This window comes from Varroa jacobsoni, unplaced genomic scaffold, assembly GCF_002532875.2.
Source record: "Varroa jacobsoni isolate VJ856 unplaced genomic scaffold, vjacob_1.0 scaffold_987, whole genome shotgun sequence".
NCBI lineage: Eukaryota > Metazoa > Arthropoda > Arachnida > Mesostigmata > Varroidae > Varroa > Varroa jacobsoni.
Genome location: NW_019213889.1, coordinates 56,384 through 79,931, shown reverse-complemented (window position 1 = coordinate 79,931; position 23,548 = coordinate 56,384). Strand labels below are relative to the sequence as shown.

General features: G+C 41.9%; 1 protein-coding gene across 3 annotated transcripts; it reads right to left on the bottom strand.

The window, feature by feature from the left end:
* Window positions 1-672: 672 nt before the first annotated feature.
* Window positions 673-17,175, bottom strand: LOC111265573 (scavenger receptor class B member 1). 3 transcript variants are annotated; one of them, XM_022842365.2, is made up of 9 exons: window positions 15,947-17,175; window positions 6,135-6,229; window positions 4,807-4,945; window positions 4,374-4,629; window positions 4,003-4,123; window positions 3,257-3,760; window positions 2,690-2,912; window positions 2,122-2,310; window positions 673-1,043 (listed from the first exon to the last, which is right to left on the bottom strand). In XM_022842365.2, the coding sequence occupies exons 1-9, from the start codon at window positions 16,018-16,020 to the stop codon at window positions 1,040-1,042; spliced, it is 1,605 nt and encodes a 534-aa protein (XP_022698100.1). In that variant the 5' UTR covers window positions 16,021-17,175; the 3' UTR covers window positions 673-1,039. The 3 variants fall into 3 exon arrangements, with proteins under 3 accessions (XP_022698100.1, XP_022698101.1, XP_022698102.1); XM_022842366.2 differs by lacking the exon at window positions 15,947-17,175 and adding an exon at window positions 11,292-12,429; XM_022842367.2 differs by lacking the exon at window positions 15,947-17,175 and adding an exon at window positions 7,266-7,361.
* Between the last annotated feature and the right edge of the window lie 6,373 nt (window positions 17,176-23,548).

The window sequence follows — 23,548 nt, the reverse complement described above, 5'->3', positions numbered from 1 at the left end:
TTCTGGAAATTTCGATGTGAAAGATACTATGATGGTTTACAACAAGGTTACAACAGCAACCTGCCAAAAAAAGATTGACCGCGGCTAGTGGACCACGACAACGCTAGACCACGTATATCTGTAGCTATCAGAGAAGAATGGATAGAAATTGGATAATAAGTCTTAACGCATCCGCCATATAGCCTGGACCTTGGATCTTCCGACTATCATCTGTTTCGGTCTCTTTGGTGGTGTTAATTTATTGTAAATAGAGGAATACAAATATCATTTGCTAGAATTCTTTGTCCGTAAAGTACAGAAGTTCTAAGGTAATAGGATTGTGGTGTTACCAGAGAAATGGCAGAAGGTCATCGATCAAAATGGCGCATATATAACTTAGTAACGAAATTCCAAAGCTATTTGCCTTAATCTCAGCTTACAACGCTCAATGCTTGATCGCTTCCCAATATGCTAACACCAGAACGAACAATATTCGAGTCTTGTTGTGGGTTTATCAGCAAGTCGACTTTTCTTACATTGTACGACTCTTTATCACAATACTATTGCGAAGAAAATTTCAGCCTATAAGTATCTTGGAACTGTTACCTACGACGGCAACAAATTGCCTCTCCTACCACTTATCGTAATGCTCGTTATGAAAACAGCGGCACGAAAAGAAATACAGAAATAATCTAACAAAATTATCGCACGCCTCTTTATTTGCCTTTTATTTTTCTCTAATTGACAGTTTATACATTACATCTATATATAAACAAGCATGTATCAATTGCACACTTTCACTTATGTGAACAAAAATGATTGAAGTATTTACAAATACAATCAACTATCTAATCTGTGTTTAATGGTATGATTACAATTATCTATTTACTTCTGTTTCTTATCTGTCCTGCTTTCTTTCGTTGTTCCCTTTCGCACGACTATCACCCCTCTTCATAATTATCATCATAACTTAAGCAATCCATGAATAAATACTGCCTTAGGAGACGCTTCAGCCGAAGTGCATCGGGTTATTCCCATTCATATTGAGTCGTCTAATTAATTAACTAATACAAAAAAAGAAACATCAACATCAGTCTTCTGCATGCATTTCTCTAGCATGTAGAAAGCTCGAAACAATTTGAAATAGAACAATAATAGAAAGTAGCCATCATGACGAATGTTCACACTTGTTGAAACAAATCTTTCTCAGGGAGGGAGTGTTGACAATGGCGCCGTAGCGCTTATGTCTCCCTAAACACGAGCTCTCTATATGTCACAGAGTACATTTGATTGGAGAAGGGAAAACTGGAGGATCGTCACTGCTACATGATAGCTATGCAGATATATATATATATGGCTCAATTATTCTGAGTAAGGCATTGTTAGATTTTGAGCAATTTTCCCACTGCACGCTTCAGTATTCAAGTAGATCATTTATTTGTTATTATAAAATGTTACTTTAATTTCTTTTCTTTGCTCGTGTCACGCTTGCGTTAGAAAAAGTAGCGCCTTGCGAGCCAGATGCCACCGTTTGTCGGACACCTGTATCTCACTATGTGTACCTACAGCTTTATTTACTTATTATCTTGGAATATGGCCTCTGTGTTGGAGCCTTTTGGACGGAATTGATGGTAACAGCCATTTAGCTTATCGAAAACCACTAAGCTTAAGCTAAGTAGGGGGAAATTTGATGAGTTATTTTCGTCTGGGGAAAAGCTGACCACCGTTACTGCTGTCGACGCGTGCAGCGATATCAGTGGATAGGTTTTCGGTGCTAATGGAGTAATGTGCCTTTAAGTACACTGAGAGATTTTACATATGATTAATTTTGGTTAAGTACTATTACATAACACAGATAGCATTTTACCGTTCAATTGTACGTAAACTAGAAAAAGGAAACTGATCAATGAGGCGTATAACTTTGACTGAATTAACCATGATAATAGAGCATTACAGAGTGAGGCTCACAAAGCTTCGCTCTAGATAGACACGACTGCTAGCAACTAAAATGAATAGTACACCAAAAAAAAAACACAAGCATCGTTCAACCTTCAAACATACACTTTGTACGTATTTTGCAAAATAACGTTATAGGGCAACCGAAACGTGGCAAACTAAAGTACGTATGTAGAATGAACGTACCGATAAACGAGAAAGACAGCAATCAAACTGATGAGGATAGCCGTACCGATGAGTACCAAGGCGGTCTGTTTAGCATAAATAGGAAGTTGTCGAAGAATGCTGAGCTGAAAGACAGTTGGTGGAAGTGCTTCTAGTTGGAGCTCTTGCCAAAACAATGGGATGGTGCCGTCGAATATTGTTCCGAGATTTCTGAAACCGTAACCCGTCAGCAAGGCAAAAAGAAACGACTCTCTATATTAAAAAAAGAGTCTAATCTCCATAACGTCAGCTAAGTCAAACATGTGCCAGTTGGAGATAACTATATGAGTAAAGCAGTCATACCCTATGCCCAATGGGCACATCCGAATCGGCTACAAGTACCGGTCAATGACCAGTTTCAGGTGCTGCAAAAACTCGGTTTCTTTTACATATTTCAAGTAATTCTAAACAGATGAATCAACTAATTCGTTTCCATATTATTTAATGAAAAAACACAATTCATCTAATTTCTTAAACTACGAATGCTGGAGACTGACTAGCAAAAGGTCTATTTTATTGGCTATCGATCAACTCGTAATCAACTACGTACCCTAGGCCATGTACGCGCTCCATGACGACTCCCACCTGAAATCGCGCTCTTACCGAAACCGTAACACCGGTCAAGGGGTCGCTTTCGAGATAGAACTGATGAGCTTCCTTACGTGGATTTAGGCCGATCACGGAATTCTGATGGGCCTCATCAGCAAACAAATAATGCGGAAATGAAATGACGAGCGGAGCGCCCTTTTTGCAAGGTCCAATGTCCATCACACCTGGAAGCATAGCAGTTAATAGTCCTGGGTTGTTAACTCGACTACTAGTGAAGCACATGCGCACAAATGTAGATTCTTATTTAAACTACTCGACAACCCATGCAAATGTTATACTAATAAAGTAGTACGAACAGCTCAAAGATATATACAATTCAGGAGTTATTTTCTGAGCCACTAAATAGATACCCTAATTATAATCGCTTACTAAATAAAGCGTAATATTAGCACTAAAGCGGTTGACTTTAGTTGAAAACGAAAAGGTACCAATATCTATGCACGTACGTCAAGGAATGCAATGATGTGTCGTAAAGACACCGCATTTATACTATTCTTGGGCGTATTACCGCTTTTGAATTTCCTCGAACCAGCGAAACATGGATCGGGACCGGAATTATTGAAGGTCTCTCTGCCCGCGACGAAGCGCAAGGTAGAAAGGCCTTCGTACACGCTCACGTTCTCGTAACGCAGAGGTAACGAACGACAAATATCGGGAACAAAGATGAGAAGCGGATTCTCGCGCGAACTCATCGGCGGCCGAAGATGACCCATAGTGCCTTTTATTTTGTTGCATTTGTGCTGCGGCCATGTTGTGAGTTCTGTGTGCCCGTTAACGACGTTGACACGGTTAATCTTCTGACGGTTATCCTCTCCGGTGAAGATCGTCACTATGCCGTCATCCGTATTGTTTCGATCAACGAAATAGCCAAAACTGCCCTGTACGTCAGGTTCGGCTGCTAGCACGTTGGTGAAGATGCGAAGACCAGTACCCAAAATGGTTCCAAAACCTGAATCCTCTTTTTTGCCGGCTTCGACAGCGTTTGCCACCAGGATAAGGAAGTCCGGATATCCTAGACAAAAAAAATACGACGTGCTCATTTGTCAATAGTGGTTAAGTTAGAATTTGTCCAGCCTGATGACTGGTTATGGCGATGAGATGGTGATCAATTATCTGTTATGCTTACTTACTGCACCGAATATGTTATGTTTAAAAATGTAATAAACAATACTAAATAATGATGACGGTGATAATAATAATACCTGACAATAACCCTGACAATCTAAGTGTAATGAACGTTTGATGATTTCGTACCTTCAAACGTGAGTTCACCAACTTGCTTTGCATGCATTACCGTCTGCCCGAGTCCATTCAAAGTAAAGGTAGCTGTACTTTTAGCAACTGTTCCACCGTCCTTAAGCCGTTGTGCAACAGCCTGTAAAGGGTCGTGGACATGATGAAAAAAGCTAGATTTCGCTATCGATTTGAAACAAGAAACAGTTATGTATGTAGCTTAGTATTCCGAGCAAAAGAATTAGTAAACAAATCACTCGTCCATATGAGCATATGTCACAGCCGTTGCTATTCACGTTTACCGATTCGAACGTTATACATCAAGTCTAGAGTAATTTCATCAAAGCTATTTAATCTCACTGAAAAATGAATAGAGTGTAACAACTACTCACGGCATAGGGTACATTAACGGTAGTTATTATATCATTATAGCCGCCTATACTCTCCTCTCGAAGGAACTGGTACCACTTTTTTTCCCTATAGCTCAGCGTACTATTTTCATGGAACTTGATATCAAATTTCTCCATATAGATCCGCCATGTGTAGGGTCCCAACTCATTGAGAATTGGCTTGTCGCCCAATTGGACCTCAACCGGATTCGTGATGTTGAAGAAGTATACGCGCATACGCATCCTCAGATCGGATACTCTGTAACCGTGTCACATGAATTAAGTAGTACACAGAAATAAATCAGGAGAATACGCCTGGCAAACTTTAACGTTTCTCGATAATCTTACATCCAGAAACATCCATATTCTCAAGAATATGCGCGCGGTCATTAGAAAAATGGTAGGAATTGCTTAAAAAAGCCGAAAAAACAATTACCTCCAGGCCGGAAACACGAGACCGCTAGGACCGAGATGCATCTGGTCCTTAAGGGCACGATCAAAGAACGCATCGAACTGGCTCTGAAGAACGACGGCTGTCACTGTCATAATGAATGACAGTATGAAAAGCAGCAAAGCTGTAAAAACACAGGAAAATACCGCGCCGGCCCGTTGTATCTTATTTGTGTGTTGTTACTTTACACGTCGTCTATGTACTGGAATAAATAGATACATTTAAAAACCAAACTACTCAAACTGTAAATGAGCTCGTCACTTAACGCTACATTGGAGTTTGGGTTAGAGCCCTAATCAGCCCTATTTGTACTGTGATGTCCGGTAACCAGGTGGTCAATGACTATCACTGAAGCCTCAATATAGGCTAGGACATTTGGGTAAATTAAATAAATAAACCATCTTATGCAGATTCTTCAGTTTTTTCATTCTGGCGATCGAATTGACATGTATAGATCACCGCTCAATCCCACTTAGGGATGTATGAAATGTCTTCGGTTCCCCAGATACTTGTTTATATTGCAGTACTATTTTTGTTTCTGCGGTTCTATGAATTTTATAGCTGACGCCTATATTTCCGTTTTATTCCTGCATTACAGGATCGGATGACGTGACGCACAGTGTGCGTATTGATACCTTTCTCGATGTCAGTTGTCGGCTTATCTATGAGCACCAATGTTCTGGAGGAACCTCCTTTTTCGATTCTAGGATTGCCGTAACTCAGAGCGATAGTGCGATAACAACAATAACATGTAAGCTATATGTCAGGTGGCGATACAAGCCTCCAAGCAGGACTTTCGATCTTCATGACGTTGTGTCAATCGGTAGAATCGCTAAAATCGATTTTTTTCTTTGTTTTACCAAGTACATGTTACCAAAAATAAATTTATAATACAGCAATATGAGAAAAAAATTAATGACAAATTTACTTTACGAAAAATCATGAATGCCATATGTTCTTGAAAAAAGTTATTATACTAAAGATAAAAGGCTATATATAAGGTATCTTCGGCACCTTAAGGTTACGCGGTCATACAACCTTATCGTTGTTGATGGGTGGCTACGACAGGCCAACGCCTTTTTAGCGGTCGCAGACGATGAGCCTCTAACAAACGCGCATAGTGTAATCGGAACAAGAACATTTTCCGCATTGCCCTTTCATATTTTCCTTAATCCACTATGCTTTGGTCTTCTTAGAGTGTTTATACTCATGTTCGCTGAATTACTCAAAAGCATACCATATAACCCAAAGGTCGCTTAAAACCTACGCTCTAATATGATATTTTTTTGATGAACTTGTCAATCGTAACTTACAACAGACTTTGTAGCTGCAACAACAGCATTTGCTCGGGGTTTTCGTCTTTTCTTTTTGCTTTCCATTCTGAAGATCTGCCGTCATCGCATTGTATCTGCAAATTTCAATGAAAGAGAAAAACATATTCAAACACTGATGTACCAAACAAACCTTCGGTCGTAGTCGTTTTTTGACATTGATAATTAAATGCTGCGAATACTGCATAAACGCTACGTTGCCTAAACGCCTTTTAAAAAACGTACAATACAAATTGTTGTTGAGCACTGTTCATCAGATGCCATAAGGCATCAAGCCAAAATATTCACTTCATACAATATGCTTTTTATCTTCGAAACATGTAAATCCCACCGGCTCCCTGACTTACTGGAAGTCCTATTCCTGTAGGAGCTTGTTCAATAGACAGCATGTAGAAGAGACGTTGACGAAAAATTATGATCCATTATCAGTCAACTGCTATGCCAGACTGCATTTACATCCGACGGCTTAGAATTATAAAGCTAACAATAGTCATATGTGATATGATCAGTTTTTGCCTCGTTTACTATTATTTAAGTTAGTGTCCTTAAAGGGCAATCCATGGTAGGTAAATTCATCCTTCGTGTAAATTCGAAAGAGTGTCTGAAGCTATTACTGAAACAAGGTCTATTGTTTGAATTCCTTCGAAACAGGTGACAGACTTTTCTGGTTCTTCGATCAAATACAAGATACGCAATGGCTAAACATCTCATAGCATTTGTAATCCCTATAACAGTCAACTAGCTTTCGTCGTACGATGCTTTCAGGCGAAGACAGTCTATGAAATAACTTCAATGAAGTAAACAAATAAGCATTTTATCTTATTGAATCTTCCTGTAGCTGTCGTGCAAGTTGCCTAACGGTATGGGCTGACTAGTTAAGATATGGTGGTGCAAAATGGTTAAGTAAGTTCTCCCGCTTGATGTGATAGTTTGCAAGTTTCATCTTGTCGCTCTAACAGGGTGCGTATCAAGCCGTCATTGAAGATTCTACAAAAATCGATCCAATTTGACGAGTTCCATTCATCTGCATAACATTGGCATGATCAGCAAGCATCACAACTATTCATCGATGACAATAAACATCAAACGCCTCCGTGTCATATTGCCACTTACTTTAATTTCCTTTAGCCGTAAGCCAGTACCTTATCCTTCACAGACGTATCTGTGTGAATCTGTGGACGCGTGTGCATGCCGAACTACGACAGTAGTACTCGCGCACGCTCAGACTCAATTGACATTTTTCAGAGAATATCCGACCGGGAAGATCGTGACGATGATGATCGAGGAAACCAACTAGTAAGCATAGAACTACAGGCTAGGGAAAATAAGAAAAAACTGCATTGGCTTAGTCGAATAGGAGAGCGAGAAAGAAGCGGAGCATTGTTAAATCACGCATAGCCGATTGGCTTCATAGCAACGAGCGTTGTAGATACATGCAGTAGCGAATTAAGGGACGGAAGAAGATCACGAAAAAATGTCACCGTTTTAAGACATTTCGTATTAAGGCAACAACGGGCCTTTCTAAGCGCAAAGAGACGTCTTAATTTTAATTCGTGATCGAAAATTTCGAAGCGGAAGGAACAACGCTTCGTTGGCTTCCGGTCGTTGTTGCCCTCTAAAAACGTTTGCAGATTAATAAATTGTCTCTTGTTTACAACGCTGATGTCATCGCAGTTGATCTTGTTTTGGATGACGCAATCGTAGAATAGCAAAAATCAGCTTTAGAAATCTTGCGAACAGAAAACACCTTCGCTGAGCCATCGGTACTCACGAAATATAGGTCTGATCGCAGACGTCGAATGGCAGTCGGGAAACAGAAAGCAATCACCAAGTTAACTTTCTTTGGAAGCAAAGCAAAGCGACCTTGGGTGCGGATCACCAAATCTTTCCCACTACTTGCCGAATATTTTAGCGATGATTGCCGGCCGGCCATTTTTAAATACACATCAAAAGCAAGATGAATGTTTCAAGTGGTACATCTTACGATATCTATTGTCTATACTTTCCTTCATTTCCTGCAACACGCCCAATTTACAAAACTCATAACTAGCTATGCTGTTTCACTTCCTTGTAGAGATTAAAAAGACTAATTTACAATAAGACATATGGTTCAGAGAACATTGTTTATGCGACTAGAGAATTCCATATGATAGTAAAGTATCAGTCACCTAATAAACAAATAGATACTACCTGAAATTGGAAATATGGTCGTGAAGCAACAACGAAAGAAAGTTATCGCTATAACGCAAATCGCCTCCTCGACTGACAAAAAGGTTCAGATTAGCGACTTTAACGAATTTCTTCAATGCGTCACTGCAACCTCACGGAGAGGTAGTGGCTGCATCTGAAGACGGTCACACATAAAACGATTTCCACTTAGCAGGAGATATAGATAGAGGCGGCAGCAGTGAGGAAAGGTATTAGCTATACGATATAGAATATCAAAAGATGGTCCAAAGAAGCATTGCCCATTCGAACCGAACGTGAACGTCGTCTAAAATCAGTTCTGAGATTGCTTCCCATCTTCACCGCATTACGCACACTGAGGAAAATTCGTTCCTCCAAATGAAATTTACATCAAAGATAACCGTAAAAATCGAAGCAGACATGGTTCTCTTAACGCCATATGGCTGCTACATATAGAATCTAAAATCAGGACTATTATTCACGCGAGTACATCAGAAGGCGTGAAGTTCGCCATTAATGTTTTTACCCGCAATATGCATGTAATGCACATTTCTTTATGAAATAATTTTCAGTTTCCAGATTTCTAACCACTGAAGTTCCTCGCTAGAGGGCGGCGTCACTGTGCAAATACAGACGAACGTAAAACATTGTTTAGATCTAGATAACAAATGAGGACAGGTCCAACTCAGGCTCTTCGAATTTTACTTCCTAATTTAATGCATGACTCAATCTTACAGGCTCGCCTCCACCATAGAGAAAGTACTACAATAGATTCGTTACCTACGTCTGGTGTGCAACTATCGTACAAGTAAGTGACCGCTACCTCTAGTGATGAAACAATTCATCGTAGTGCTATACTCGCCAAATATCTTGCTCAGTCAACGACGCATATTAAGAATACTTATCCACACATTACGTAAGTCAGTCCCCCGGCGCACCTGATGCACTGTAGACGTTTCCGTCGTCACGAAGTTTCGTTATAATGCCCACACCACAATGCAGAATGGATTGATTGGATTCTGTGCTATTGCTGTAAAAGACCGATTTGACAAATTATAGTACTTTAAACAAATAGGCTTGATGTGCTTTTTCTCGACCAATTCAAAATGGTCACTCACCAAATATATGTGGAACCCCAGAAGTCCATCCCCCCTACCCTCTTTCGGGCCTGCGCACAGAGCAAACTTGAAGTGGCCATGAAGAAACGATAACAGCTTTGCTGAAATTTGGTAAACCGGTGATCAAATTATTCAGAGTAGCGCAATTCAATCCATTAACATACTACCAGCACATCTAAACGTCATTGCCAAAGGTTATCGGCAAGCGATAAGGCGAGTAAACACAGAAATCGCCTCGTCCTACGCTACGGATCCGTACGAAAAAAGAACCAGTAGATGACAGCGACCTTCGTTGCGTGAACATATACCATTGGACGAGAAACATCCACAAGCATGTAAAGCAGCACGTAAAGAAGCGCCTATTGACTTTTTCCGTGGACTATAAATCTTGCCACGTACTCATCCGCTAGCAGGTGTAGCAAATGATTCTTCGCCAACGGGAATCAGCGCGACAGCAATAGCGGTGAGTTTCCACAAACGTGCTATACCGGAGCATGCCTAGACAGACGCACCGTAGTCTGTCAAAAATGATAGCTTATACAAATAGAAAAATTACCTGGTACATATGTATTATTCTTTATGAGCATAGTTGATTGTTATTGTGTCATAGTAGTCGTTTACGCGTAGTCTTGCGGCCGTCTTCAGTCAAATCGAAGCACTAAACAGCATTGATTTCACGATCGCCGCTCGATGCATCGCCATTGCCACAATACGACAGGACAGTGAATAGGTAAATAGCGCAGTGGAATAGTGATCTTGACGCGCCGATGGGCGAAGGACACCTATGAAACTTTAAGTATTGCGATCGTTCTCTGTTATCATATTTTGAACAGTGTTTATATATAGCAAGTATAATGATAATCGTTCAAGTACTCTGAAACAGGTCATATGTGCAATATAAATACCGTAATATAAACACTAACTGGGTGAACCTTCCGTAAGGCTTGGGCTGTACAACCATACTGCCCTGCACTAGAATTATACTTGCTCTATCTGCTTGAGTACGATGTCGACTATAACGTTTAAAGACTATTTGTCAATGTCATAAACGTTTCTACGTTTAGCGAAACACTTGTTGGGAACATCTACGCTGTGTTCACCAAATATCCACAGGAAGGGTAAGATGCTACGCAGGACACGTGCCTTTCACCCACGAGTGTCGGCGTCCGTCGTTCAACAGTGTTGCCTAACTAGTCTTTTGAAATGTATATGAGTCCTTAATTTCGCTAGGAGCGAAGTGATACATTCACAATAATTAAAAATGAATGTGTACACTGGGCCTGCGTGGATCGAACACATATCTGCGATAATTATAGTTACAGCCGAACGAGTTCGTAGCTTCGAGGAATTAGTCAGTGCAAGTACTCGTCCGGAACTACGGAAAGATTCACGTCTAACTTGAGCGGCTACTGCGTAACAAAACGCCGAACTAAGCCCGATAATATAACGACAAATGCCTAAAAGCGATATCTGCCAAAAAAGAATAGCACCTTTGAATTGAATGTTCTGTTTCAGTTATTGTGCATTTATCAAGATGGAAACATAGCTGCAGGCTTTACAAAAACCGCTCATCATGAGATTGGATTTAGGTAGGGCTCGATTCTTCATTCGTTTGCGAGGATAAATTCAATTATTCAGCGATGGGAGTGCTAAAGCGAGCTACATTTACTACTCCTATATTCAAACAACTATATAGAAAAGTACCTAACGAACTAACTCTCTCGTCGAAACTGCAGTATAAACGTTAATTCCTGCTCAGTTGACTCATTCTACACCGCTAAACGCCGGCAAGAAGAGCGCGACGCTTCGAAATGCAATTGGTCTCAGCACTTACTTATTTCTAGATGTCTGCCTGGATGTTTACGTGCCACTATTACAATAGCCTTCGCTTTCATCTAAACGCTGAATTTTTTTGCGCTCTCGCACATCACCCCCACACTTTGCCGAAGTCCTATCAACTCCCATCATTTTCTATCCCTTATTTATCCTCTTGACTGATAATACGTTAGCATTACTCCAAATTTTACACTATCCACAAACAGTTCGTGTCTTGTATTACGTTCTCGTTCAAAGGAAGTGGCTAACATTGCATGCCAGTTTCAGTGACGGCATTAGGGGCGAGACGCTGAAAACGTGAAGTTGTGCAAAGTAGCGAAACAAGCATAGGTAAAATCGTTCTCCTGAAGTTAGTCACTCGGTGGGTCAGAGTCAGCTTGTTTGCGCGTCAGTTCATCTGCTGTGACGCTGTTGCTGTGGCCGTCTGCCTATCATCGTCATGGTAGAGAATTTGCTTAACAGTAGAGGCTAGAATGATGTGCGCCTAGCTGTACATTTTGAGCGAGAAGGGCCGGCAGTCCCCGGGATGGGCCTTCACTGCCCACTGCGGACGTCGCTAAACACTTGTGTATTACAAATAGACGCTTTCCAGAACAACGCATTGCAGCAAACAGCCTGCGATGCCACGCTCTCAACGACAGCTTCAAATGACGATTGTCGAAGGGACGCTGATGAATGGATTCGCCTTGCTGCAGCGCGACGTGATTGCTACACATCGTGCGCGTGCCGTTGAATAGGCATGCGACAACAATATAAGCAAACAGAAAAACAAACTCGTAAAGCGAAACTAGGAAGCTTTACGCACATATTTGATCGTTCTCGTCTCACCCATTGCTATAGAGATCTTCTACATAAAGCGCAACAAGTCCTCGTCAGACTTAACCTATTAGTACAACTGGGTCAGGTACAAGACCCCTTGAATGGGCAGGCTGCAGCCAGCATGTCAGCTTCGAGATGGCTAAATAGACACTGATGTTGTATAATCACATTGATACAATGTATATCATAACCATGTATAAAAAGTTATATAAACGGCATCAAATAGAATAATCATATATTATGATATTTGACAGCAGTATAGAATTCAAAAATATCAGGAAGGAAAAAAATTACACTTTTATATGGTATAATCTTTTATACGCACGTCAATGAAATATATTATGTTCTACTATATACGTAGAGTAAAGCGTTCTCATTAAAGAAAGCTTTGGGAAGCTGTTCAGCGTAACGAGCATGCGTTAATTTGTTGTTACTAGTAACCAGTTCTTTGCAGAAAATATCATTTTTTTTAATCCGAAAAAGGTAAAACAAAGCAACAGATCTTAAAGTTTTAGACTTGAAAGGTTCAAAGCGCTTGCTCTGATAGGGCCATTTTGAAGGGTCGAATATAAAATCTCAGGTGGGTTGTCCAGACAAGCTGCACCGGCTACTCTTTTTGGGCTTCTTGTATTGATTAATCGTTTTAAGAAGCCCTTGTCTTTTTTGACCTCTGGCCTGCTATCAGGCCAAAATTCAATGACACTTCGGGTTTCGTTGTATGCAACGTATTTGAGCTGGGCTTTAACAAGTTAACACGACCCAATGATGCTTAACACACTGCTAGTTCAACATAATAGATTACAGAACAATATGGTAAAAACGATTAGTGCACATAACAGAACAAAAGTATAAGATGCACCTCTTATTCTTCTTGTTCGAGCTGTGACCATCCGAAAAATTGATCTAAAGGTATTTCCTGGGTCGGTGCTACTTGACCGCCTCAATCAGTATCGTCGACAGGTCGAGACTACCTTGGTTTTTCGTCGCAATTAGAAATATTAATTTACATGATAAATGAATACACTAGACTCAGCTGGACTTGTCGCAGTAAACTTTGTGGCCTTATATAAGTTCAGTGCTGCTCATGGAATGACCTAAATTTAGGGAATTTAGATAGCTCGCTTACGTTATCGGTCATGCCACCAGCAAGAAATTCGCGTTTAATCGTCTACCGTATCAACCTCTTTCGAAAAAGATATATATAATTTCAAGACAACCCCCTGCTGCAAGATAAGCTTTAGTTAATCATTAAATAAATCCTAGGTGTGCGTTGAAACAGCGTGTATCATGTAGTAGGGACAACTGCTTCTGGGCAACCAACCTAGGTTTCCGTATATAAATGTTATTAGAATATCTGCCGGTATGGTAGAGTGATTGATTTCGTCGTATTCGATTCGTGCGCTTGCCTTGACAAGAGCCTAGTCGAAGACTTGGTAGGACCTAGACCTAAAAATCGGACAAACATAGTACATAAGGAACACAAGAATAAATGCACGTAATAATAAAATAAAATAAATCTAACAAATATTGCGCTAATTGTAACCAATCGTTCCTGTTAGAAGTGTTTTCATGATTCTTTTTTCTATGTCAAAAAGGTTCCGCACCAGCTGTTATGCTGCCATAACGCGTGAACAGGTTATCAGTCGGTTGTGCCATATTTGATAGACGATAACTATGTCTAGCTAGGTAAACAGACAAAATTATCGAGTGATTAATAAAAATGATGAAAACTCGTTCAAGTTTCTTGTTTTTTTATTTTATTTTATATTATATTAACTATCTCGTTTGACATCGGCTAGCTCGCTTCAATGATATCATCCATTAAAATTGGACTTGAAATTTCATTTTTCTTTCTTTTGCTTCTCTTTTTCATTTTCATATTTGATGTCCAGTACTTAGTTCGTTAAACATTGCTTCTGACAGCTCGATATGACCTGTCTAGCGGTTGCTGCATGTACAGTCTTATTTCAAAAGCGTTTCTACTTGACCTGAAATAAGTCAAGGGTTCATATCAATAGAATCAAGACCTAATCTCAAGTAATTTGTATGCAGATTTTCAATAATGAGGCCAGTCTGCATTTTCCTACTCTCTTAGACATAACGTAGTTCTTAGCTTAATAAAACTGAGTGCTCCACTCTTCCCTTCCGTCACCGCCCGATATAAATGTACGCAACGCGCTAAAGGCAATGAACATTACGCCCAGTCATTTTTATCACAAAGGTGCCTACTATGACGACTTATGTAAGTTCGGGTAAATGTACGTTAGCGCCACCATGACAATCGTGATACAAAGCTTTTTATCAGCCGTGAAGCACGCCCAGTGGCTTAAACGAACACACAATTGCATCGAACATGGACAGTCATACGATAACATATAATCATCGAAAATCAATTGAGAATAAAGTTAATAAAAGACACAGTCTCATCAGAAAGAAAGGTGCCGCCAAAGTACAGCCAAGGACGAGGGATCAACTGAGCACTGATAGAATTGCCGCGACGCTTTACCGTTCTTGTTGTTATTGTGATACGGAATCGTCACCGCCTATCGGCCTGCTAATGCGTTGAAGATGCCGTAGCCGTCTGCAAAGTGATTTTTCTACCTTACATCTTGAAGATTAACGCGTAGTCATCGATTTCCAGCGGGATATGAACGACTACGAAACACGAATAGCTAAACCGCAGTGATATAACGTTAACATTTGCTTCAAGTAGCAGCTGATTTAGATCGCGACTTCGGCTCTCGCCGACTGCAAACGACTGCTTCGTCGTTACGTAACATCAATACGCCGTCATCATGGGTAGTAGCAGCAGCAGCAGCAGCAGCAACAACATTATCGACAATAACGCGACAGGGACCAAGAGCTCAACCCGAATGGAGGCGAAACAAGGGACCAGCGACTCAGATAACAGGCGAAATAATGAACTGACGGAGCAGGAGGCTATGTAAGAAGTGAGGTAGCGACAATGAAGAGCTGTCGTCTGCTTTGTACCGCCTCGAAAAGTGATCTGTTGCATACGACCAACTGGTGAAATGAAGAAAGACTTACGCTGCTGCGACAATTAACCCCTGTCCCAAAGCCCCACTAGTCATATATAGCTGGCTGGGACTATCGACTTAAGAGAAATCAAACCAAAACATATGGCACAGGTGGCGTGCTGTTGCTACGCTTACCTTATTTCTTCCATTTGTTCAAAGAGTTGACTTAGCTTGTGTCGATTGTGCTGGTTTGTCGACGATGGCTAGACAAGGAACAGCCGAGAAATGGCGAAGGGGCAATAGCATGAGCATATTCAACCATAAACAACAGGACGAGCAGGTACCGATCTGGCCGTTTGCCGTTATTATGTAGCCTATCGCGGCGCTTTTACATTTAACGGGTATTGTGTGAAGCGCACATATGTGAAGGGATGAAAGTCCTGTTACAGCGTATAATGAATTCGTTGTTATGGCTGATAATACATGTACGGTAGGCGTGAACTGTCAAACGACGACAATGGTACCGCGGCGAAATACTCCCATAATCCATAAAAACCGTAATAGCTATGGACCCATAATATTAGCAGTATGATTGTCATTATGACGTCTTGCACAAACGCGTACGTGTTTTGCGCTAGTTGGGCTAATTCATCAGATGACCAATGACCTGAATGATAAAGGGTGTATATAGAAATAAGTAAGTGAAGTGTATATTAGTGTGGAAGTCATTATCTATACGTAATGCCTTGGAAACAATCTGTAGACAAACTCCAATAAAACAATCAGTTTATCCTTGAAATACGGTTGGTTACAGAGTATGAGTTTCTAGTGCAAATCATTAAATCAGTATAATTACCTCTCGAGGGGATCGCGCTCTATCTCTGCACTGACCGTCTTCACCGGCGAAATAGTTAGGACGTGACGAGGCATTTTACGATTGCTTCGTTGTTCTCTAAAGTTTCTTGCGAAGAGAATCAATCGATCAATCAGACAAACAGAAAGACTGATAGATCGATTATTTATCACTCGTTGACAGTTTTCCGTCCAGAGGAAGAAATAAGATCCTTAAGAAGAAGATTACCATCGGCTAGCCTGGTGAATGATAGCGCGCACTTACGAACGCAAAAACCGCAGAAGAAATTGGGTAGCTGCATCTGCACACGATCCACTCAAAGCGCAGTCACTAGTTAAGGGTTGCCTACACAAAAAAGCTCGGTTCGTTCAAGCGATGAAGTTCACGAGAGACAGAGAAAGAAAGAGAAAGAGAGAACAGCAGTAATAATCGAATAGCGACTGTCGTCGTGGTCGGTCCTGCCGGTCCCGATAGTGTGCTCTAGGAGTCAGCAGTCCAGTTCTATCTATTGAAGCTGCTACAAGCAATTGTCGTAGTGATGGTGTTAATGTTACTGCTGTTATCGGCAAGAACTTTTGCCGTCGTTCTTCCCGTTAAGACTCTTCCTGCTTCAGCATTGAGCGTGAGGAGTCGCTGCAACACCTGAGAGACTTAGATCTCTCCGCGCTCGGGAGTAAAGGAGAGGGCTATTGCGCATCCTCGTAGATCGGTAGTCGATTACAATGGCAACGATTTGGTTTTTGTTGTTGCCGCCGCCGCCGCCGCCGCCGCCGCTGCTACCGGCACCGCCTACTACATGACGGTAGCCACTGGCATCGCTGCCGCCGTTCGCGGACGAGACAAATCTATTCCGTCAGTCTCGGATCTTCACATTCGGATCGGCAGTTCAACCAGCTACCACAAGCGAAGTCTCTGAACACGTGTCTTTATTATTGTTTATCTACACGAATTTCATAATTTTACACCTAGACGCGCACTTCTGCAATACACATAAGCCACATAAATGATGAACGACGTGTGTGATCCCGTTGTTTGAATCATGATAAACTAGACGTACTGCAAGGCATCGACTTCACTGGACGTTGCACTCAAACGTTCGATAAACAAAGGGGCGAGCCGTGTAACGAAACTGAGGCATGGCATTGCTCCCTGAAACCTGATGTCGAACTTCAGACACGTGTTAACTACAGCGTATTCTTGCGTTAGCAGTTCTTAGCAGCTAATAATTATCTGCTTCTGTACTGGGCGCAGGCAGCGTAATCTGTTGCAGCTCTTGAGCGTGGAACAGCGAAGCACCAGGGGGAGCCTTCGGCAGCGCGCCGTCTGTTACACACTGAAGAGAGTGAAGGCCGACGCAAACTGGCGAGGGGCACCTCGCTCTTGCAACAAGCACTTCACTTTTAGCTAGCTAGAAAGAAGCAAGGACACAATGCTTTCAGCTAGAGCACTTGGCTTCTGCGTCAGCCAGGTTAAGGACGCTTCTCGCGCCAGTGGCAGTTCTGTAATCATTACGCTTGCTATAAAGCTGCTAGAGCGTAGATGGTTTCAGAAAAAGCTGAAGAGTTGGATCACTGAAAAAATTATAGTTGGCGATACCATTTTGATTCTACAGAAAGACAGCCAGCGTTCGGTATGACACGCTTTCATGGTATTATGATGATTCGATCTGAAGACAGCACATGGATTTGTAACCAGCTATCGCTGTCAGGTACTTTGGTTACTGTTATTAAGTTCACTGACTTATAAATAATGGCAGAAGCTGCACGTGCATATATTGATATATCCAGGTGTCCGGGCACGCTAAAGCGAAATGCCACTACATCGTACCATTTTCAGCACACGTTACGTCCGATCGCAAGCAATTGCCGGTGATTGACTGCTACGGCTAGTAAAGTATGAAAGTTGTACACCTGGATTGACTGGTCGAGGTCTAATATTCTAGTTACATAGTAATACATAGGCTTTCGGACACGTAAAAACGTCATTGTGCAATTGCAAAATAACCCCGGACGAATTTTGCATAATTTACGCTGTTTGACAGTAAGCAGGAGCATATCAATCTGCAATAAATTCGGAAGTCCAGCTACAAGCGACAAGTGAATGCTGGTTATCGGCGTTAGACAAAGTGCTCCTGGGATATCATGTTATCCTTAGTAACGTCTACTGGTGTAATGTCAGCTCTTATTGCAGTCGCAGTAGAGGAAAGGACTTCTGTTTTACTGTTGCTTGAGGACTTGCCAACGATCATTCACAACATTGTAATAGAAACGTACAGGTTGTCTCTACGAGTGTCCGATAGGTCGTGGAAAATGTAGGATACGCCGTTCAGTCAAGAGGGCTAACGGGAGAGTGGAAGATATCGGAGGTCGAATAGTCTATGCAAACGTCTCGTGGTCACAGGTCTGTCAATACACTAGGTTCACCGAAGCGTATCGTAGATGCCGTTTTTTTTTTGTGATAAAAAACGCGGCCATTAATTATGTAAGAAGAGAGTGGTATTGGTAAGGTAAATTAAAGGTTCGATGCTCTTTCATTGAAAACTGGCAACCAGACGGTCTCGTATTGGCGTTAACTGTCGACATGCGATCGCGTACCAGAGGAGACGCGAGATGACGTATATCGAGATCGCTATCTGCGAAAAGTACTAGCGAATTAGGACGGCTTATACGATCAATGCTGCGGCCTAAAGCTCCATTGGATTTGGAAACACGATGAAATATCACGTTGCAGGCAGTGCAGCGCCTTAAACCCAAACAACCCCCCGCGATATGGCTGAACCTCCAACAACTGCATCGTCCATCTTCTACTATAAAGATGGCCAGATTTATTCATTTATCTAAACATTTAATAAGCAAAAGGCAGGTGTCAATTGGCTAGCCGGAAACGTTCTCATTCGATATTGGCTGTTTTTTCCCATTTTATCGTTGGACCGTGTGAGCCACAGAAAATGAACTCCGCCAAGGCTTGCGCAGATGTTGACCATCATAGGTAAGTAGAAGGAAATGTTGTATATAAACACGAATCCATCCAGTGAGGACTGTCGAGCGAAACATAGATGAGTTTACAGCATCGAACCGTTTTCTATTCGCTTGCGTGGTAGCGTACCTATTGTGGAAACATGATTATCCAGGGTATCATACAAGCGTACGCGTGCGTACAACTAAAAATTATCATATTAAGTCAAGATTTGTCGCGTCGTGATTTTTTTCTGCCTTGCGACGATCGTAATTCGCAACAGCTGCATTGCGTTTTGGTTTCGATAACGCCTTTCGAGACTTTGCCAGTTGACAGTATCGCTCCGCTATCAGCGCAGGGAATCGGAAGCGCCCACAAAAAGTGGGTCCTGTGTGTAATGTAGCCATCAGGCAGCCAACCAGCTGTGTTTCTCATTCTATTTCTACGTGAACGTTGGCGGATTTATAGGTTTACTGGAGTCACACATAATAGTATAAAGACAAATTGGTGCTCGCTAAACCGTTCATGGTAGTCAGCGTTTACCATCTTGAACAGCAAGAAAATATCGTTTGTTACCGCCCGAAAACTGTCGACAAAAGTCAGTTTTTCACTGTCATCGAGTTATGCCGCGAGTTATCAGGTGACCTCGGTCTTTTGGCTTTAGGTTGAATGGAGGCGAAAGGGAAGAAGATGAACTCAGTTTGCTTCACGGTGATCTTTTTGGAATCAGCTACTACTGGTACTATCATTGCAACTACTGCCGCACAATCTTTCGATTTCTCTCCGCGAATCAGCTCGTACCAGCATGTGACATCGTGGCTTGTTCGATGCAGACGGGGGCGTACTTAAGCAGACGGGAGCATCTTATATATATCATTATGGCTCTGCGCTCTACGCGCTAGTCAACGCAAAGCTGATGGGCGATGAAGGTGGCAGCCCGCGTCTCAATCTCCCGGGACTATTTCCCCTGTAAGTCACTCTATGTAGTGGTTATAAAGAACGATGTGAGTGTAGGGCAGTTAAAACAACGTAAGCACGAAATTCGCGCTGTCGTCTTTTGTCGATGGTCGCTATCATTCTCGGAAAGACTCGTCTGCGTTCAATTTCGAAACTGCGGCCGGCGTTTAACGTCCGCGCCGTCCATAACAGCGGTACCAGCAATAGCAGCAGATAGATCAGCTGCGTATAATAGTTAGACTGCGGTTGTCCCATATCTCGTGCCCGTTCGATCGCATGGTTTTGTGCATGCGCGCGATATATCTATGTCCGAGTCCAGTCGATTAGTAGCCTTTTCAAAAGCAATTGAATGTTGTCGGTCTATATGTCTGTGAGCGCAATGCGATGAGCGTCGAGTAGCGTACGGCAGGACACATGCAGGGTGGAACGGTGACAAGCGATGATGGTATTCGTGCAAGCCGAAACACTAATGTCGACAGCATCTCGACGCAGCTGAGTCCGACACCATCACTGGCCATTTTGGCCCGTCTGTGTTCCAGTACTGACCGCCTGCCTGCATGTGTTCCCATTGAAAAGGGGACATACCAACCTCTTTGAAACGCTTGACGTTACATACGCACACATACATACTCCTACATACAGAGTACAGAACGCAGATACAAATCTGACAGACATCACGATCAATCTCTGGCAATAATGATACGTTCACAATATAAATCTAGAATGGAAGTCCTCTTAGAGACATAGAGTAGAATTTTTCACTCCAATATCATCGTCATCATCCGGAACTTCAATGGGGCGGTACTGACGACAGCGACCTCTTCAACGACGTCTCCAGCATCAACGATAATGAATGCAATTGAAGAAATGCGTATACTACAATAGAGCAATCATCTCATTATGTGGTCTCGGCGCACGGTAGTTGAGAGCGCTTCCCCTGTTCTAAGCGTATGGTTCATAGAAGACGACTGTATGTATTGGCCTCTTCATGTCACGAAACTTTCCATGCTCCAAAATCATACAGACAATTTTATTAGTAGGCTTTTTCTTGTGTATATAACAAGAGGAATAGGGTGAATGCAGTGACCGGACGCCGTGGTCAAAAATCATCTATGATCCGATCATTTAAAATCAAAATGGACTCGTTTGCAATGGCAAACTAATAATATGTTCACTTCGTCCATATGATCAGAGGATCCACGAATAGGAACGTGCGTAAATCAGCACTCGTAAACATTCCGGTGATTGAACACAATCATCCATAATGTGGGTATCGTGCTAATTGCACTCCAACTAGGACTGTTAAGGGGTGCGTGTCATGTGGTGACTGCACCTCTTACGACAATCACGTTTCTGTTGTTTCCGCAAGAATTATAAAATTATCTTCACAATGAGGCTGACAACCATCGCCAATGCCATAGCCTGGTCCAACGTAGAGAGACCTTGCCCTTCCATGACAAAACGTAGCAATACTCACACATGTGTGTCAGAACGTAGAAATAGGACGTACACAAAAACGGCCATCCTTCAGATTTAATTCGGTGTTCCAACCCACCAAACTACCAGTATGTAGAAGTCAACAATGGGCGGAATACCCAGATGTCACCCGACAGCTGCTTGACGATCACGAGCGGGAATTCAAATTAGCTGGTAAGGCTCAATGCTAATCTTTTTCAGCTCGATAACAATAGTCCGTACGTGGCTGACGTGGAACTGATCAATGGGTCGGTTTAAATTACTTGCGTTTATTTGACATATACGTTACGTCAATCTTATGTAAGTCTTTGTTACGGTCTGTAAGTCAGATCGAAGTTAATTACAGACAACTGGTGAGACCAAGAAAATACAGGCCGATACCGGAAATAGACGTTCGAACAAGGTCAATAGCATAGAATCATTTGTCAGATCTAAAAGTTGCGTTTGATAAAATGGCGAAAAGTGCTTTTAAACGCTGCATTCTGGTTAATGCTAATTTAAAATCGTGGAGACAATGCCGCTGGTGGTAAGAGTGGATTTGGTTGCATCTGGGTCTGTTTTTTTTTTTTGTAATTCTGTTTGCTTGCCTTAGTGACATGGTTAGGTAGAGTATCGGAGCTAGAATGTAGAATACACCTGACATTATCCTTAGATAGATACATCCTAATCAAGATGTCTGCCCTTACAAGAGTTACACCACTGTAAGTTGGTTTAGATTGATGCAGAATACGAACTTTTGATTTGACACGAGGCAACTGTCCCAAACAATCGTATAAGTTCGCATCACTTAATATCGAAGTTTCGTCCTCTCAACTTGAGTTACGCCGATATGATGATGGATAGGGAAGTGGTCTCGTGTGCTATTAAAATAGCCCAATTACCACATTTGGCGTTGATTTATCGAGCGATAGCCCGCGTAATTTCGGGATTACGGTTCATAACAACCGTTTGATACAGTCCTTCTATTAGAAAAGCTAGCACATATGTATTGTCCTATTTTTAAAATTGGATATCGCCGAAACGTCACACTAACGGTTTCGTTAGAAATATTATTAAAGAGTTCGAAGCTTCAGTAAGGGAGCATGACAGCTCGTACAAGGAAGCACCGACGTGCTGATGATAAATCTTCGCACAGAGGCAAATATACTTCGAACTTTGGTAGACTCAACTTTACGTGCGATGAACCTTCGTGATCTCTGCGTACAATCTCCGAGGGGTGTCTATTTTATATCGGTACCCAATTGCGGTCGGTTGTTTTGCCTGCTAGGGAATTTGTCACTATTGGCAACGTAGCTGAAGTATCGCCTGCATCATTTGCTGATGCTTCATGGTAATTACTGGAAAACAGCCAGACACTGTGGGCTCAAATCAATTGAAACGGATTCGAGGAAGAGCAATTCTCGTATGACGCTACCTGTTGTAGTTAACTCAGACTCACGGGTATATATAGTACGTGTTTGAATCACAGACAGACGAATCGAATGTAAGTATTTCATGTGTGCAATAACGCTTGATAAAATAAACAATACACTAAATACAAAACTATATACTTCATTCGGCTCGCCCGAATTTGATTTTGTCGTTATTTAAACGCAATATATCATAGAATCCTTATCTACTGAAATGAGACAAACAAAATCTACGCCACCCGTACATCATCCCCATTTCATCAGCTGGCGTGCTGGAACTCGACTGCGCCGTGAGCAGCACTGCATATCTTTTATCAGCTGCGTCTAATTGTGAAGAAACGGGAACGAGCACAATGAATTAAAAAAAAAAAAAAAAAGGTAAAGAGTAAGCACTTGGCGGCGGAAGCTAAAAGATGAAAAAATGCTAATGAATTTAAGAGTTCAAATGGTTTAGCCAATGGCCTGGACAGACGGGAAATCGACGGAGTATGGCTGCTATCTCACTGGCGCACCGAGAACGAGGGGTCAAACGTCATTTCATTTCTGGAGGTATGACGTCCACCACTTGGCCCTATATAAGTAGCTGGCAAAAAACGAACGAGTGGACTTCGATCAGAGTCCTTGTCCTCAATGGACGCTACGTGATAACTCTTGGCTGAGATAACAGCAGATGAAGCAAAGCACGACTGGAAGCGACTGGACAGCAGAGCAATGTTGGCGCGCTCTTGTCGCGGCTGCAGATCGTACCTGTACAGATTATTTATAATAAATAAGAACGACGTACTGCGAATAGGAAACAGCGAAACAG

Excerpts from the sequence above, each read along its gene's own strand:
- LOC111265573 (XM_022842365.2), bottom strand. The coding sequence starts at position 16,020 with ATGCCTCGTCACGTCCTAACTATTTCGCCGGTGAAGACGGTCAGTGCA. Across the intron at positions 4,946-6,134 it reads TTGCAGCTACAAAGTCTGTT|CTTTGCTGCTTTTCATACTG; the intron begins GTAAGTTACGAT and ends GTGTTTTTACAG. Across the intron at positions 4,630-4,806 it reads CTCGTGTTTCCGGCCTGGAG|AGTATCCGATCTGAGGATGC; the intron begins GTAATTGTTTTT and ends ACACGGTTACAG.